Raw genomic sequence first — 15,668 nt, 5'->3', positions numbered from 1 at the left:
ATCATCGACCCTCATTAAACGATACCACGGCATACTTTCCGTTCTTGATCCACGCACCACCGGGCGCCTCCTCATTTAATGCGTCAACCTTGCTCTGGGTCGGGACGCCAACGCAAACGTCGGACTTGTTCGTACGAAGGGACAAGATTCTGACGCCGCTCTGCTTGCCTAGGGGACCAAGAGCCTCCTCATATGTGGTGGTGTGAGGCCACATCCCATCCCTGGTCAGTTTGCGGTAGTTGAGGTCACCCTTGAAGATGACCAGGTAGCTGTTCTGGAGCTCCTTGAAGAGGGCAGGTGCTTTGGATGGCATCTCGTGGAATGAGAACGGCGTTGTCCAGAAGGGGTCGCTAGTGGTCGTGATGGCGCCCGACTGGAAGAACTTGCGGAGTCTGGGGATGAGTTGGTCGAGATACTCGCGACCTGGGAAGCATTCGGAGGAATCGAGATGCTCGAACAGCGATTCGACATCCGGGGAAATGACATCGCTGACGAACCACGGGAACTCCTTGGTATGCAGTCTGACAGAGGTGGAAATGCCGGCGTCCAAAAGATAAGCGGCATAGAGCACATCGGTGAAGAACTCGAAGCCAGCGTTGTCGAGGATAATGTCAATCTGGCGACTAGTCTGACTGGCAGTGCGCTGAAGATAGGCCCAGACGTCGTCAGTGTCGTTGTCGACGATGTTCCGCTGGCTCTTCTGGATGGCCTCACGGCCCTGCAGGTTTTGCAAGTCCTCCAGGGTCAGGTTAGCGAGGAGTGACAGGTCTGTGGCGTTTCCCCACAAGGCAATCTCTGTCATCTCGATAAAAAGCAACCTCTTGGCCTCTTCCTTGCATCCATTTTGGGCGAGTCGGGTATCGGCAACGATCTGCATATAACGGCTGGCGAGCTCTTCGACTGCGGCTCTCGACTTGACGAAGGTAGAGTCTTTCTGGCGTTTGAAAACATCGTAGTTCTGCCAGTGTTTTGAAGAGTTCAGGATCCTCTGGATGCTTCTGGAGGGATTTTCAGCACAATTCCTTGATTTGATCTTTGCAGCAACAGTCGTACCTGTACATGTAGCACTCTCCAAAGAGCCAAGGGCAGTTGTTCCAACTGCACTGGCCAATCGCAGCCAGCTGCTTGTTCCACTCTTGAATATCGAGCTTGCCGTCATCTTGTAGGGGTCTGAAGCGCTGTGAGTCCCTGCATTTTCGGTTCTTGGAGAATGAAGTACGTACGTGAGGGGCTTGTTCCGTTCAATTCCTTTCTTGATGTCCTTCAGGGCAATCTGAATGGCAATGCTCTCCACTCTCTTCTGGCCGTCAAAATCCTCCGCGGCGGCTGTTTCGCCAATGTCGTCGATGGTGCCCTGAATAATTTTGGCCCATCGGTTCTCGGCCGTCTGTTTAGCCATTGACCCCTTCTCTGACGTCCAAACTGCACGAACTTCTTGGGCGTTCATGGTGGCGGAAGGCATGACTATGTGACTCAGACAGATCCGACTGGACAAGCTCAAGGTCTCAAAAGCTATAAGGAAGCAGTGACAGCAGAGCCTGGGGACTCTTTATGTATTCTTATTCAAAGACACAATGCAAGGATTATCCCCACCTAGTTACCAGAAAAAGTAGCAGAGCTCGGGATCCGCTGACCACCATCTATGAAACCCCCCTCGACACGAATATGGGAGGTGGATCTCGGCTGCCTCTCCCGAGCTATGGAGGTGTGGCGTCGCATAAACGGCCCGAAACTGACGGCTTAAATGGCTCTCCAAGTTTTCGCAATCCCTGGGATTGGACGGTCTGTGCACCTCGTCTCGACCTCGTCTCGAAGATACCCAATTAGGCAATTCTCGCTTGCATGTCGGCCTGATGGAGCTAGCAAGTGCATCCCGAATCCTCGCTTCTCAACGCTTTCTCGTGAGCATAACCGCACGCTTTTGGATTATGACGGGGGTAGTGGAGTATTCTTGATTGTCCAGCAGCAATGGGGGCTAGATTTCAAAAGGTATATGAAGCGGTTCTTCGCTCCTCTGGATTACTGTTGGAATGAATCCAAATCATTGAGTTTCAATCTTGTATATACACATTACAAAAATGGTCACTTCAGTTGAATTTTCTGAGCCCAATGACTCTGCTCACGTCAACAGTCCTCACCGTTGTGTCGCAGATGGTACCCTCGACATCACAGTCATTGGAATGAACAGCGGTACGGCCATGGACGGCATTGACTGCGCCCTTGTTCGTTATCGACAGAGTTCTCCTGAAGCTCCTTTGCACATGGAGATCCTCAAGGTACGACAGCTCTCTAGTGGTCTAATATGATTTAACTTCAGTGGAACTGACAAATCGCCTTTGTACAGTACGACGAAATCCCCATCCCTCGGTATATCAAGGAGCCCGTCCTCACCATGCTCCGTGAAACGAAAACCACTCCCTCCCTCATGTCCCAGCTGAACGTCCAGCTCGGCAACATGTTCGGCGAGACCGTGAAGCTCTTCTGTGAGAAGCACAACGTCCCCATTAGCAGCATCGACCTCATCGGCTCCCACGGTCAAACTATCTGGCTTCTCTCCATGCCCGAGGAAGGCGAGACCCGTTCCGCCTTCTGCCTTGGCGAGGGAACTGTCATAAGCGGCTTGACCGGCATCACTACAGTCACCGACTTCCGCATGGCTGAACAGGCGGTCGGCCGCCAGGGTGCACCTCTTGTCGCTTTGATCGATGGTCTCCTCCTTCACCACCCCACCGAATGGCGCATCTGCCAGAATATCGGCGGTATCGCTAACCTCTGCGTCATTCCACCCGACAGCGAGGGTGGCGTCAACTCCATGGTCGACTGGGACTGCGGCCCTGGCAACATGTTCATCGACGCCACGATGCGCTACTTCACCAACGGCGAGATGGAGTATGACCGCGATGGTGAGTGGGGTGCTCAGGGTACTGTCAACCAGGCAGTCGTCGACAAGTTCCTCGACAACAATAAGTACTGCAACCACCTGCCTCCCAAGACGACAGGTCGTGAGACCTTCGGTGATAACGAGGCCCAGGCGATCATCGACGAGTGTTTGGCTCTGGGCATGAGTAAATACGACACCGTCGCCACCATCACTCGCATTACCGCACAGAACATCGTCAAGCAGTACCGCACGTTCTTCCCCCACTTCAACATCGATATCGACAAGATAGCCGGTGTCTACATGTGCGGTGGTGGTGCCCGCAACCCCAACATCATCAACTACCTCAAGGGGCAGCTGCCCAACTTGGAGATTCTCAAGCTCGATGAGACGGGTGTTCCTTCTGATGCCAAGGAGGCTGTCTCGTTCGCTCAGCAGGCTCTTGAGGCTATTCTCGGCCGTGCCGCTCTTGTTCCCATTAACAGTGACACATTGACGCCCAACACCATCTCAGGTAAGATTGCGCCGGGATTGCGATGGAGAGAGGTTATGGCGATGGCAGTGGAATTCGGAAAGGGTCAAGCTCGGTTGCCGACGGTCAAGGATATGGTTATTGACCGGCCCTACACCTACGGGAAGCCTTAGAAGGGTATGGCGGTGCACCTGTCTATTCGTATGATTAATTACTTGCATATAAGGGTTTAGCTAGTTCTTCGTTCCAATCTAGCATTTTAGCGACTGTGGAGTGTCTTTTTGGTTGAATCCCCTCATGGCGCTGTTAAGTGAAGATGTAGTGTACCGCCGTTTAGTGGGCGATGGACTGATTTTATGTCTCAGGGCTGTGCAGAACAAGCTGCACTGTTCATGAATTAGCCTCAATTGATGCAGGCCTTATCCTTATCCAAACTTATCTTAAATTTTTATTGTAGCTTATCCGGGCTCATCGTGAGCGTCCCCCGAGCAGACTATTTCGCGCGTCATCGTGCCGCACACACATAAAAGCGGCAACATCTCACACTGTGTCCTTTGGAACCAAACTCGGAAATAAGAAACTGAAAACAACATCATGTTATCGAGGGAGTGTCGGTGATGGCCGTCGCGGAGTTGACAGCTCTGAGCAAACTACATGTATATTGTTTCGGTCGTCGGATTGAGATGGAGAGACATTTTTGAGCTCAACGCCGGATTCAAGCCCACTTTGGTGCCATTTTTCAACATATTCCAGTTCAATGAATGGTATACTATACGAAAACAAGGTTGATATCTATAAAAAAGATGAAATACGCATAAAGCAGTCCCTCCTAGTCCTCGCCAGGACCCGCGGGTCTACCCAAACGGGTAATGGGTTGGGAATCCCTACCTGCGTGCGTTAAGCTGCTTTACCTATGGGTTAAACAACTCGGCCTGAGCTGCTCGTTGAGTTGGCAGGGTCGCTTAGTCTATTTTCCGTGGCTGGTGAGACATCCGAGAAGCTAAGTGCTTGGCGTTGCTTCTGGTTCCTGTCGGGGCCCCAGGTGGTTGCATTTGATGGAGAGAGCAAATGAGGGGGGATAATTCATGGTTCAGGCATGGACTCTGGAATAGGTGAAAGTAACAACATTACGGATCAAGACCATTTCGGATTTCCCTGCATCTGCATCTTTTCTTTATCTTTTGCCCCAGTGAAATATTGACAGCCCTACAGCGACCAAGTATGCGCCGAAGAGCAGAAGAGCCGAAGAATTGAAGGTGCCTTGTCAAGCAGCCCATGATGACGACCGTCACAAAGAGCGTCATGGCCATGGCACTAACAACTCTATACGTGCAGCTCAGCGGGTGTACTTCGGCCTTCCAGCTCACTACCATCACGACCAGCTTCTTGAACAAGCTAACAACAATCACTGTCCTCGCATCTGATGCTGCAGCCCCAGACTTCTCGGCCTGTCAGCCGCTAGGATGGGACAGTTAGAGCATGACGGATCTTTTTACCTTCAGTCCAGCCGTCTGCCCCCAGGATTGGACGTATTACGAAATGTCATCGACTAGGCAATACTCAGCTGCGTACTGCTGTGCTAGGCATGTCTATAGGCCTCTTTAATTTTTGCTATTTTACAAATTTACATGAGGCTTAGTGGTTTCTATTTTCGAGCACCGGGGTATGCTCTGCCTACGCCTGTGCTGAGCCCGGCATGTTCGCGTATATTCAAATACGGCGAGACCACCATCACCCCGCCGCTGGCGTCTGATACAGACATAATAGGCACCTTCACCGAGGGAATGATCGTACATCGCGCATGGCACGTCTCGTGGGCCGCATCCGACACAGCGAGCATGTCCCTATCGCTCCCACCGCTGACCTCGGGGAAATACCTGGCTACTTGGGGGCCGGGACAACTCATCGCGGAAGGGGTGCATGACCACCACAACGGCAATAATAGCAGAGTGGGTGGGTGGTCTTCTCTGAGTAATTATTTAAGGGTTCGGAGGAAATAGAACCTCGGTTCGATTGGGAGCTTTCTTCGGGAAAAATTCTTTTTCTTCGTATAGTGTGGTTTTTCGTAAGTCTTCGTCTACCCTCGCTCTACCGCCTAGTCCTCTGCTTATAGTCTGCACTGTACTGGTCTCTAGTCGGCCACAAAGGAAAATTCAGGTTATTTTAACATAACGCCCGTTCTATTCTTAACATTTAAACGTATCTACTGGCTTGAAAACATAAATCTCGAGGGTTTAAGATGGGAAACAGAGAGGCTGTTTAGCTGGCAGAATATTACGTCGTCACCAGGTGGACGAAGACTTATGGAACACTACTGTAGAAGTGGTGGGCCTCAAGAAAGACACTTGAGTTGCGTAATATATCTACCGCAGGGTAAAGGGCACTACAAAAAAAGGTCCTAACACATCTATCGCCCTCTTCTATAAATCCTCTTTTAATACGGAGTATAGTCTCTTACAAAATGTAGCCTTGACTCTCGCTATCGTCGCCACGAAATATTAGCACGAATTAGGGTTCTATACGGCCCAAAATATGGGGAAACCGGGGGTGCCGAAAAGGGTGGAAAGAACCTAGACCTAGGTGCATTAAACCGGGGGCCGGTTGAAATACCCCATAGATGGCTATGTAAAATACACGGCGCCACGATAACCGTAATGCCGAGGCTACCAAATTACTATACAAAGTAAAGAGGAAGGTGGGCCAGTCAGTACAACCCCTGTCTAGACGGTATGTTACCGCTCCATGTTTCGACAATTCCTTTCTTGAATACCCAATATGTGTCCAAAACGCAACAAATCCCTGAGGATTTCTCCAGGTTAGGAGGGTGGGAATATTTTAGCAGCCATTGGACTTGGTACTCGTCCAGCCCCTCGAGCGCTGTTGGTCAAATTTGGCACTTAGTCACATCCCTGCAACCACAACAAGTTCTCAATGGACGCATCCCAATCGAGATGCATTAGATCATCAAAATTCAAAAGCTCCATGGATTCCGGGCCAGGAGACAGGAAGCTGAGCCATTTTTGATGCAATGGTCCCTGGATATGTTCCGAGATTTGAAGGACATCTTCTGCGCTCAGGGAGCCCGAGATCTTGTTTGTGAACGTAATGCAGCAGTCTGTATGAATAATGTAAGAACCATAGAACAAAAATTTTATACTCTAAGCTGCCAAGTATCCCAGTGCAATTGCTTACCAAGAAGGAATCGAGGCAGTCTCCAGTACGAGGCGTAGTTCTCAAGAAAAAGGCGGACCACCTCTTTCCGGCGTTTGAGCTGAGCAAGCAATACCGCATTCGAGTTTGCGCTTGATACGCTATGAAGATGCAGCGTTATGAGCAAAGATGAAGCGATGAAACAGATAGCAGGGTCGACGGTAAGACTGGACTGCGAATCCCAGTGCTGGATCACCTCGAACATGCGATAGCAAATATCCAAGTTCTCCTGCCACTGGGATAGCCAAGGCTTCGTATCCATTCTGAGCTCAGAAAAATTGAGCAGAAGTCGAATGCTATGGAATTTGAGTTGGGTTTGAAGGCGTGAATTGAACCCAGGGAGTAGTTCGCCGCCGATTGCATCTGGTGTCGGTTGCATGTAGTAGGGGGGAAGTGTTAATTGCAAGGCAGCCAGGTGATCCCTCAACGCAGAGATGCGTCCAGAGATATAATCGCCTGAGCTTTGCTTGCTTAACCGATGAATGGCTACTGCTGCCTTCAGTAGCGTGTTCACAGCCATATGGAAACCAAAGCCCCTATCAACAAGTCCTCTCCCAATATCTTGAGTAACAGCCGGCAGGGCTTCCAGCTCAGCGGGAAGAAAGATCTTCGCTGATTGAGAGATCCTGCTACTTGTCACTGCAGGATCAAGGGGAAGCGCTGCCCGGATACTCTCGGTCTCCACTTGCGTCGGAGTTGCTGTTGAAAAGCTAGAATATGAATCCAGAACGTAGATGCACCACCACACACGGCGCCAGTCTTCCAGCACGGGTTCTTCTAGAAGATCCCATCCATAGCATCTTTGATTGCTTGGGTTATCAATTTGATGCAGACCAAGATGGTACGCTTTTCTTGTCAAAGTAGTGATGGCCATGTGCATGTCGTCGTCCGTGCCAAGCCGCTGATGGAATCCATACCATGTAAGCAAACAAGCAGCTTGCCATTCGTGAAGCGCTGTTAGATCGATGATATTGTCAGCCTTTATTTGCTGAGTGTGGACCAACTGCCGCAACTCGCTATCCACGTCGGCTTCCGCCTCTATATTAGGTTTCCCGATCAGTCTCGCAGAGATGCCATACACGACAAATAGCAAAGGGTGAATACTATCAACATCCAGCGACTTCAACAAGGTATCCCGTTGAAATAGCGGATAGCATACGTTAACAGTAGAAGTGAAGAACTGGGCCCTGGTATTACATCAGACATGGTCCATCTGTGCATCGGCGATAACTTACAGTTCACTCCGGGACCTTGAATGGAATAGCGAGTAATGGAAATTTAGAGACTGCGTACTGCCTCCGGACTCTGGTGGAGTTACTTGCACTGGTGGATCTGGAAGACTCGATGAAAAGATTCCATCAGGGAATGGATGCGATATAGGAACAATGTTGGAGGTATCGCAAGCTGTAGACGGCCACTCTAAGTCCCCAATCAGCGTTAGGTCGTAGGTTTAGGCAGAGAGTAGCTAACCATTGAAGCACTCTGATTCTGTCACATTATTGGGTTGCCTTTGGGGCCTTCTAGGCGGACCAGGTCTTTTGCGAATGCGATTAAAGGTACAGTTCTGCTTGGATCGGGCACAGGCCGAACAGATCGGTTGATTCATATCGCCTATCGACCTAAGTTAGAGGCAATTCAATGTACTGTCTGTATTGGCGTCGATACATTTGATTTTTTTCCTAGTTCATGTTAGCATATCCCCATGACGGTTGCCCCGCTGTTTGTCTACTCACTCAGTGCACCGATCACAAACTCTCGCTCTTGAGCCTTTTTCCTGCACCCACCTAACCGACTTCTGTCCACACATCGCCTTACCACAATCGGTCATTTTGGGAGTTTTGGGAATAGCTTCAGGCTTATGGAAGGTCCAGTGAAACCTCGAAGAGATAAAGGTAGGTTAAGATAACTACCAACGAAGCAGCCATTGATCTATTAATCAGATAGGGGTTCGTGTGGGCGGTCGCCACCGTACGTCTCATTGGACCGGAAAATTTCCTTATCCGGACTAGCGGTAATAGAGCCCTCTCTAACTTTATTTCGAGCGAGATGTACGGTGACGTCGCTGACATTGATCGATGCGATATACATGAGTCACTAGATGATTTGCAGCTATTAATGAATGCTGTTGAGGGATTCAAAAAAACTTTTAAGGTTTAATAAACCAGATGAAGCATTTGTAAGTCAGTTGATCTGCAAATCTCTCTGCGAGGCAGCGTTGTCTCGTCAACTCGCGTCAAGATTTTCGAACAGCTGCTCCCAGCATATGCTTATTGATACACTGAGAGAGATGGAGCAACGAAGACAGAAAAAAGAACGTGAGATTCACAGAGGTGTTGAATCCATGTTTGACTAGAAGTCTGGACGACCCCGATAGTAGCGGGCTATGTGATCTGAAACGCAAACAGGTACATATAACTATGTTTGCTCCAAGTAACAGCCTGCTAGATTATACATCCAGGGTAGTCCTCGCTGCGTGGCACAACTGGGCACATGATAAAATTTGTTCGAGTACCACCCACATGGATGGTATCATGAGCATCCTGGCCATGAGTCTCACCGTACCAGAGCCTCATTGAGGGGCCATTGTATCCTGGGATATTCGGCTGATCTTCGGAAGGGCATATGTCCACGCGTAGGCTCCAGCCCTTGCGGAGACGCGCAGCAGCAGGCAATATTTCCACGTTGATTTCCACCACATCATCTGGTCCCTGAAACGGCAGCAGGTCATTCTGTAGGTGGGTATGCCATGGTCTCCAGGGCAAAGTTCGTTGCGGGTCAGTCTTCCGATGACTGACGCGCAAAAAGCCTTTGGCCAGCGGCTCTGGCTCACTGCTGTTTGCTCCATAAGCAACAGCATGGCCTTGTTCATCAATGGCCCAGGTAAGGACGACAACATCTGCATCCGAAGCCGTCGATGAAACGCTCAGCGTTGCTGCAAAGTGACCTGCCATCTCGATGTCTTCTTCGAAGGGTAAGGATTGGAAAGTGACTCCGTTTCCGCCTGCAAGAGGCTTCTGAGCTGGGTAGGAGAAGCCCTTTTCTGGGGACCCCGAGGCTGGTGGGGTAGTTGCGAGAAATTGGTCGGGATGGAGATACCATTTGATGTATTCCGTGCCCGGGACTGGCCACGTTTGTTCCTTGCGCCAATACCACCTTTGGTTTCCGAGGCGCATCTGTATCCCTACCCGCTCGGGAGCCGGACAGTCTTCAGTCTTGAGATGATGGTTCAAAATCTCCAAAATTTTGCCAGCCGCTTCCCGACTCGGCCACGAGTAGTAGTTCGAATCGACTAACTGAAGATGGGTATTGTCGGGTCGCCGCGCCATCCAAGCTTCATATGCGCCGCGCCCATGAATCATGAAGATTTGAGATGCAGCAAGGAAGCAAGGAATTTCGACCGAGGTCTCCGGTTTGGACTCCATCATGGCCCAGATTGTGTTGAATGTAGAATTCGTTTTCATCAGATGCTCCACATCCAAATAATCCACCCATTTGGGAGACACGCCTCGGACACGAGCAAACCAGTTTTCAAGGTAGCATGTTGAGGGCACGCCCCCAGTATAGGCGGCATCCCGATACGAGTCAACGTCGGCTGCCCGTCTTTCTTTTAGCTCATGCTTTCCCTTATACCTGGACTGGGATGGAGCGGAGACTTACTGGCATAAGGAACGAAACATTTCAACCCTTTCGGCTGGAGGCCGGCTACGGCCCATTGTGTGTTGGCCCCATACGAGCTGCCAATGAGGGCGACATTTCCATTGCTCCATGGTTGATCCGCACACCATTCGCACACAGTGCAAAAGTCACCAGTAGTTGACCAGGCTCCCATCTTTTACCAGGCGTTTCTGATACTCCCTTGGGATCCATCTTCACCATAGCATAGCCTTTGGGGACATAGGAGAACGTGTTGAAGGACGCGATACTTTCAAACCCTCGCTGTGTCCTGAAAGATGTTGACCAAGGGCCTCTATCAGGTAGTTGCAAGTCTGTACCCGCTTCCGTAGAATGCCATTGGTCTTCTGCACGCTCAAAAGCGAGTATATCCTGGTCGTCATTCAAATCTGGACCTCCCCAAGGTACTCTTCGCCCGTATATAGTGCAGCTGAGAAGGACCGGGAATTGTCCCTTTGGGTGCAGGGGGAGGTAGACGTCGGCTAAAACATATCCACCATCGGGGGATGGTATTTGCAAGTCTCTCAGGACCTTGAATCCTGCTTTCTCACGGCGAAGATGGTTTCGCGTGTGGTGGACAGATTTGGGACGTAGACACAGTATATCGCAGATCTTATGGAGAGGCCCATCCAGGTCATCGTAATTCTCAGAATCCAGGTTGATCTCATCCTTGTGCTGATTTATCGCAGCTTCAATCTGACCTGGACGTGTTAAAAGGCGACTATCACTCAAGTGAAAAATAAAATTTATGTAAATTTGAGACTTACGTGATGGTCAATGCGAATCGGTGTTTCGAACCCCTCCCCAACGGACAGACTGAACAGCAGCCGCGCTCGGTTCACCGACCTTGGATGAAAAGTCGAGACGCCATTTGGAATTAGATCAGAAATGGTCGTAACGGGCCGGCCCTCACAGTGACCCAGGACAAGCTCGCCAATAGAGAAAGTCACTTGTGCCCCTGGGATATAAGTGTATTCGAATTCATCAGATGTAGTGCCTTTGATATTCTCACTCGAATAAGACAGGCCCACGACATCGACAAAAACTCCAGTATTGGCCATGGTCATTGATGAGCAAGTAATGGAAAAGATATGATGGAGAGTGTAAATAGATCATCAGAATTTTTCTGGACGCACTTGTCTAGAATGCCATATATATGAAATCTGTCATCAGAGTGGTTCAGATGTTCACTGGCCGGTGAATTTCCTAGTATAGATAATACACCTAACGAGCACCATACATTCCGCGAATTCCAAAGCCGATCAGTGCCCCGCCGTGCCCGAGGCCCTGTACAAAAATTTCCGGGATATCTACAAATACGGATTAGTTCGTCGTAATCACCATTGCACCCAGCGAGGGCCGGAATTCCTACAGTGGCTTCGGATGATCTACATCTCTTTCCCCGAGACCTTCATTCGTATCTTGGGGGACCCGCTTTCTCCCCAGAGAACCATAACCACTGCCGAACGCTGGAAACTCAATGCGGAGCACCCATCCGATTAGCACGTGCCCAAATCAACTGGACTAGTTTTTTTCAACCTGAATCGAGCATGGTCCGTCGGTATAGTAGTGTACAGATTTTGGGAAGTCTGCATTCTCTACACTCTGGATTCAAGGATGGAACCACCAAAGGGACGTAAATTGACCTTCTGAGGCCACTGTTGGCAGAGTCCATAGAAATGGCAGTTATAGGAGCCCAAAGGGAGCTAGATATCAACTGTTTTGCATGCAACATAGTGATATGCAGCAGAAACCGAACTAAAATATCAGCTGTTGATATGCTTCGCAGTGGGTACGCATTGAGAACCGCAAAGTCAGCGCTATATGAGTCAATTTGTTTTAGGTTGCTTGATCAAGAAAGTCACGAAGGACGCCGGGCACACAGAAATCCTGATTAAAAACAGCCTGCGAATGCAGTATCTAAGTAACAAAGGTGGAAGAGCGAGTGAACAAATAGGTCTGATATAGGCGGAAGAAAATGAAGAAAAAAGCAAACTTCCTAGAAGGGGCCCGATTAAACATCAAAGGGGAAACATCCATCACATATTGCTCGCCAAATCAGATTCCATGATTGGATGCGCAACCTTACAGCAAACCAAATCTCATGTTGTTCTGTTTGCGTGCATCATTGCTTCCAAAAATGACCTTATCAGACCATTCCGTGCCGAGTCCTCATCACAAATCGTAGTTTTGACTGCCTCCAATCTCAAGCGGCTGTCTCTCAGAAGTTTTGCAACATCTTTCCACTCAAAGAGCTTCTGTCCACTAGAGCTGTTCCTAGCATTTTCTGTGATATCAGCAGGGATGTCAATTTTGCAGAGATAGCCATTCTCTTTGCGAATGACACCGTCGACAATGACTGTTCGGACATCCCGCACCGAGCTGTGGAGTATAATAGCTGCGATAGGATCAACGTCACTGGCGGGAGTCATTGTCGGCGTTTGACCTTGGAAGATCACAATGTCCGCCTTCTTTCCCACCGTAAGACTCCCAATCTCGTCTCCAAGGCTGATAGCCCGCGCTCCAAGTATCGTGCCAAGATTGAACGCATCCTCGGCTTTAGGACCTATGGTGCCGTCCCAGGTGCCATTCTTCATATTTTCTGCCATCTGCCGCGCGCGCGTAGTCTGCAGGGCCGTGCTTGCCTGCGCAGGTATGGATGAAGTACAGATGCTATTAGAATCGGTGCCAATGGATGAGAGTGGTAAAAAGTCTGGTTCGAGGCAGATCGGATAACCGTGGCCCATCTGTACTTCTGACAAGGGGGTACTCGAAAGATGGACACCTGCAGTTTCAATCCACTGCAGCTCCTCTCGTGTAATGTTATTACCATGAGACAGCAAGACATCAGGCCCGAGAAGTCCGTTGTCGTTCAGTATTGCCACAGCGGATGGCATGTCTTTAGTAACAACAGGTTAGTGGTATGTACAACCAGTAACGATGCGGGAAAACGAGAAATAGAAGCAGGAATAAACTCACTGTCCATCATGCTTACTCGAGTTATATGAGATGTGATCAAGTGCACTCCATGTTCACGGGCTTCGTTGAAAGCGTCTTTTAGCACTTTCGGTTGAACAAACATCGTATCGATCGCGAAACCGAGTCTGGCCCTTCCATTAGGACCAAATGGTTGTTCATGAGCTAGTTTCCGGAAATTGTTCATTTCTGTGTCGAGACAGATATCATGATCGAGTTTGAGTTCTGGCTGCCAAGTGGAGACGCGTGGGTGCACACAGTAACAGTACACAGATCGAATGCCTGAGGCAATTTGCCCGCGGATTGCCTCTTCGTCTAAGGCGGGTCAGTAAAACATGGAATGCATACGCATATAGTAGAATCATGAGGAGTAAGGCCTTACTATGCTGGGAAGAGTAATTGACATGTGCATGATCAACAACAGTAGTTGTTCCGGAATCGATTGCCTCCATACAGCTCGCCAGAACACCGCAGAAGACATCATGTGGCCTATAGTGAGAGCTAGCGAGATTTCCTTTCGTTTGTTAGTCTTCGGAAACCATAGTCAAGGGCGTTTGACACTTGACTGTACCGGAATGGTAGTAATCTAGTAATATTTGATCACAATGGAGACCTTTCTGTTGAGATTGCCACAAATGTCTGTGGGTATCAATGAATCCAGGGGAGACCAGGCTGTCTGCACAGTCAATTATCTGGGTTCCTGGCGGAGGCTGAATATCATCATCAATTCGAGAGATACGGTCATTTTGAATCAACAGATCGGATTTCTTCGGAATGACATGGTCATGTTCGTCATGTATGAGTAGTGTCCCTCCCCTTAAGAGGATATACGATAGCTTGTTGTCCATTTGCATTTTCGTATTAGATCGTAAAGATTCAATCAAAATGCGTGGGTTTGAGACGATGTGCAGCTTACATACCATCAAAAATGCTACCAGCTATAAATACCCTTTCCATTCAACGTAGAATGCAGAGAAATAATTTTTGGTGCATGATCGTTGGACTAGTGTTCCGGATCACCAATTCGGTTATACTCCGTAATGGGAAATAACCCGTAAATCAGTCGGGTGAAGTTTTCTTTACAATGCTAGCGTCGCGAAGGCACTATTCTATTGTGCGGCAAATATTCCGTTTCTCGAATCATTACTACATCGAGTATCTCTGTCTGGAGAACGATTTTCCCATTCAATCAAATAACTATGCTATAGATGATGTATAAATTTGATAGTTCGAACCCACTGCTGGCGAAAGTCAGTGTTTTTAAAACAAAGCTACTGCGCCCGCAACCTTAATCTTCCAACATTGTTGACATCCCGAATTCTTCGATTTCAACGAAACCTTATCGACATGGCTGCTCCAAGTGACATTAAGATTGAAAATCTAACCGGAACATGGATGCTGGTGGGTGGCTCCAGCTATATCTTACTTATCTACTAAGTTTCACTTGGCTGTTAGATACTTATACTGACCTTTACGGTACATTCAGGACAAACAACTCTCCACCGATTCCGATCCGCTTCTTGCTCTGGTATATTCAGCAACACAATATCTTCCTCTGCTTACTGACTTTTTACAGCAAGGAGTGAATTGGGTCGTGCGAAAGGCCATTGGTATGACTGAAGTCACCATGAAAATGAAACAATTCGAAGGCTCCAGTCCTGGCACTGGCAGTGCGGTTACCCAAATTGCGATCAGCCAGACAGCCAACGTGAACTTGGGCGGGACCTCCGAAAGTCGCTATCTGGACTGGCAGGAATATCCTCAAGAAGACCACATCTTTGGGAAAACGGTAGTTCAATCTCGATTTATCGGCAACTCAAACCAGGCGGCGAAATCTGTACCGTGTGTACATATCCGGACGGAGATTAATGACCCAGAAGTTTTGAAATTTCTGCGAGGAGAAATTGATGAGAGCTACGCGCCTTGCGATGGCTTTCTTGTTGAGAAATCCCAAGCCACTGAACCTCTTGAAGGTGGAGAAGACGGCTTATGGATCCATGTGGTGATTCGTAGCCATGAACCGAAGTGGATCGCAGAACAGGCAAGTGATGGAATCTATCCTAGCTGCCGGAGCTAAATTCAACAGTACCAAAAATCATTGAGTCTAATTGTTATGAATAGGTCTGGGGTTTTGAAAGGATTGACGGGCAGCGTCGCTACGTTCGTCGCACTTTGATGTCGGGCATTAAGGACGATTATCGGATGGGACGACTGGTATACCGTTTTGTGGACGGAAAGTGTGACTGAGTTATAATGTATGTGGAAGGAGAACATAGTATCAATCTATGAAGCTCTAGCTCGAGGTAAAACCCTGGAGAAACCGCCCAGGAATGGAACTAGATAGGCTCCGTTCGCAGGCCTCCCATCACTTCTAGTATTTATTTTTCAGTGTTTTGTGGCCACCTATGCAATTGATCCCTTTTCGGGGCAACAATAACACTTGAAGTGGTGGGAACGTCC

General features: G+C 48.9%; 7 protein-coding genes across 7 annotated transcripts; 3 read left to right on the top strand and 4 right to left on the bottom strand.

The window, feature by feature from the left end:
* Position 1: 1 nt before the first annotated feature.
* Positions 2-1,447, bottom strand: N7473_010652 (damage-control phosphatase ARMT1 family protein; the record flags this gene model as incomplete). Its single annotated transcript, XM_057156591.1, has 2 exons — positions 2-1,202; positions 1,224-1,447. The coding sequence occupies 2 exons, from the start codon at positions 1,445-1,447 to the stop codon at positions 2-4; spliced, it is 1,425 nt and encodes a 474-aa protein (XP_057005246.1).
* A 631-nt stretch (positions 1,448-2,078) lies between these two features.
* N7473_010651 (UPF0075 family protein) lies at positions 2,079-3,523 on the top strand (the record flags this gene model as incomplete). Its single annotated transcript, XM_057156590.1, has 2 exons — positions 2,079-2,276; positions 2,345-3,523. The coding sequence occupies 2 exons, from the start codon at positions 2,079-2,081 to the stop codon at positions 3,521-3,523; spliced, it is 1,377 nt and encodes a 458-aa protein (XP_057005245.1).
* A 1,105-nt stretch (positions 3,524-4,628) lies between these two features.
* N7473_010650 (uncharacterized protein) lies at positions 4,629-4,826 on the top strand (the record flags this gene model as incomplete). The annotated part of the gene is made up of 1 exon (XM_057156589.1): positions 4,629-4,826. The coding sequence occupies one exon, from the start codon at positions 4,629-4,631 to the stop codon at positions 4,824-4,826; it is 198 nt and encodes a 65-aa protein (XP_057005244.1).
* Positions 4,827-6,247: 1,421 nt separating this feature from the next.
* Positions 6,248-7,440, bottom strand: N7473_010649 (fungal specific transcription factor domain-containing protein; the record flags this gene model as incomplete). The annotated part of the gene is made up of 2 exons (XM_057156588.1): positions 6,248-6,465; positions 6,543-7,440. The coding sequence occupies 2 exons, from the start codon at positions 7,438-7,440 to the stop codon at positions 6,248-6,250; spliced, it is 1,116 nt and encodes a 371-aa protein (XP_057005243.1).
* Positions 7,441-9,001: 1,561 nt separating this feature from the next.
* Positions 9,002-11,293, bottom strand: N7473_010648 (uncharacterized protein; the record flags this gene model as incomplete). The annotated part of the gene is made up of 3 exons (XM_057156587.1): positions 9,002-10,152; positions 10,292-10,928; positions 11,000-11,293. The coding sequence occupies 3 exons, from the start codon at positions 11,291-11,293 to the stop codon at positions 9,002-9,004; spliced, it is 2,082 nt and encodes a 693-aa protein (XP_057005242.1).
* A 1,041-nt stretch (positions 11,294-12,334) lies between these two features.
* On the bottom strand, positions 12,335-14,062 carry N7473_010647 (uncharacterized protein; the record flags this gene model as incomplete). Its single annotated transcript, XM_057156586.1, has 4 exons — positions 12,335-13,131; positions 13,212-13,523; positions 13,591-13,697; positions 13,770-14,062. The coding sequence occupies 4 exons, from the start codon at positions 14,060-14,062 to the stop codon at positions 12,335-12,337; spliced, it is 1,509 nt and encodes a 502-aa protein (XP_057005241.1).
* A 493-nt stretch (positions 14,063-14,555) lies between these two features.
* On the top strand, positions 14,556-15,455 carry N7473_010646 (uncharacterized protein; the record flags this gene model as incomplete). The annotated part of the gene is made up of 3 exons (XM_057156585.1): positions 14,556-14,609; positions 14,695-15,210; positions 15,330-15,455. The coding sequence occupies 3 exons, from the start codon at positions 14,556-14,558 to the stop codon at positions 15,453-15,455; spliced, it is 696 nt and encodes a 231-aa protein (XP_057005240.1).
* Between the last annotated feature and the right edge of the window lie 213 nt (positions 15,456-15,668).

Source organism: Penicillium subrubescens, assembly GCF_028828155.1.
Source record: "Penicillium subrubescens strain IBT 31985 chromosome Unknown utg000007l_segment0_segment0, whole genome shotgun sequence".
NCBI lineage: Eukaryota > Fungi > Ascomycota > Eurotiomycetes > Eurotiales > Aspergillaceae > Penicillium > Penicillium subrubescens.
This window is presented reverse-complemented; position numbering and strand designations above follow the sequence as displayed.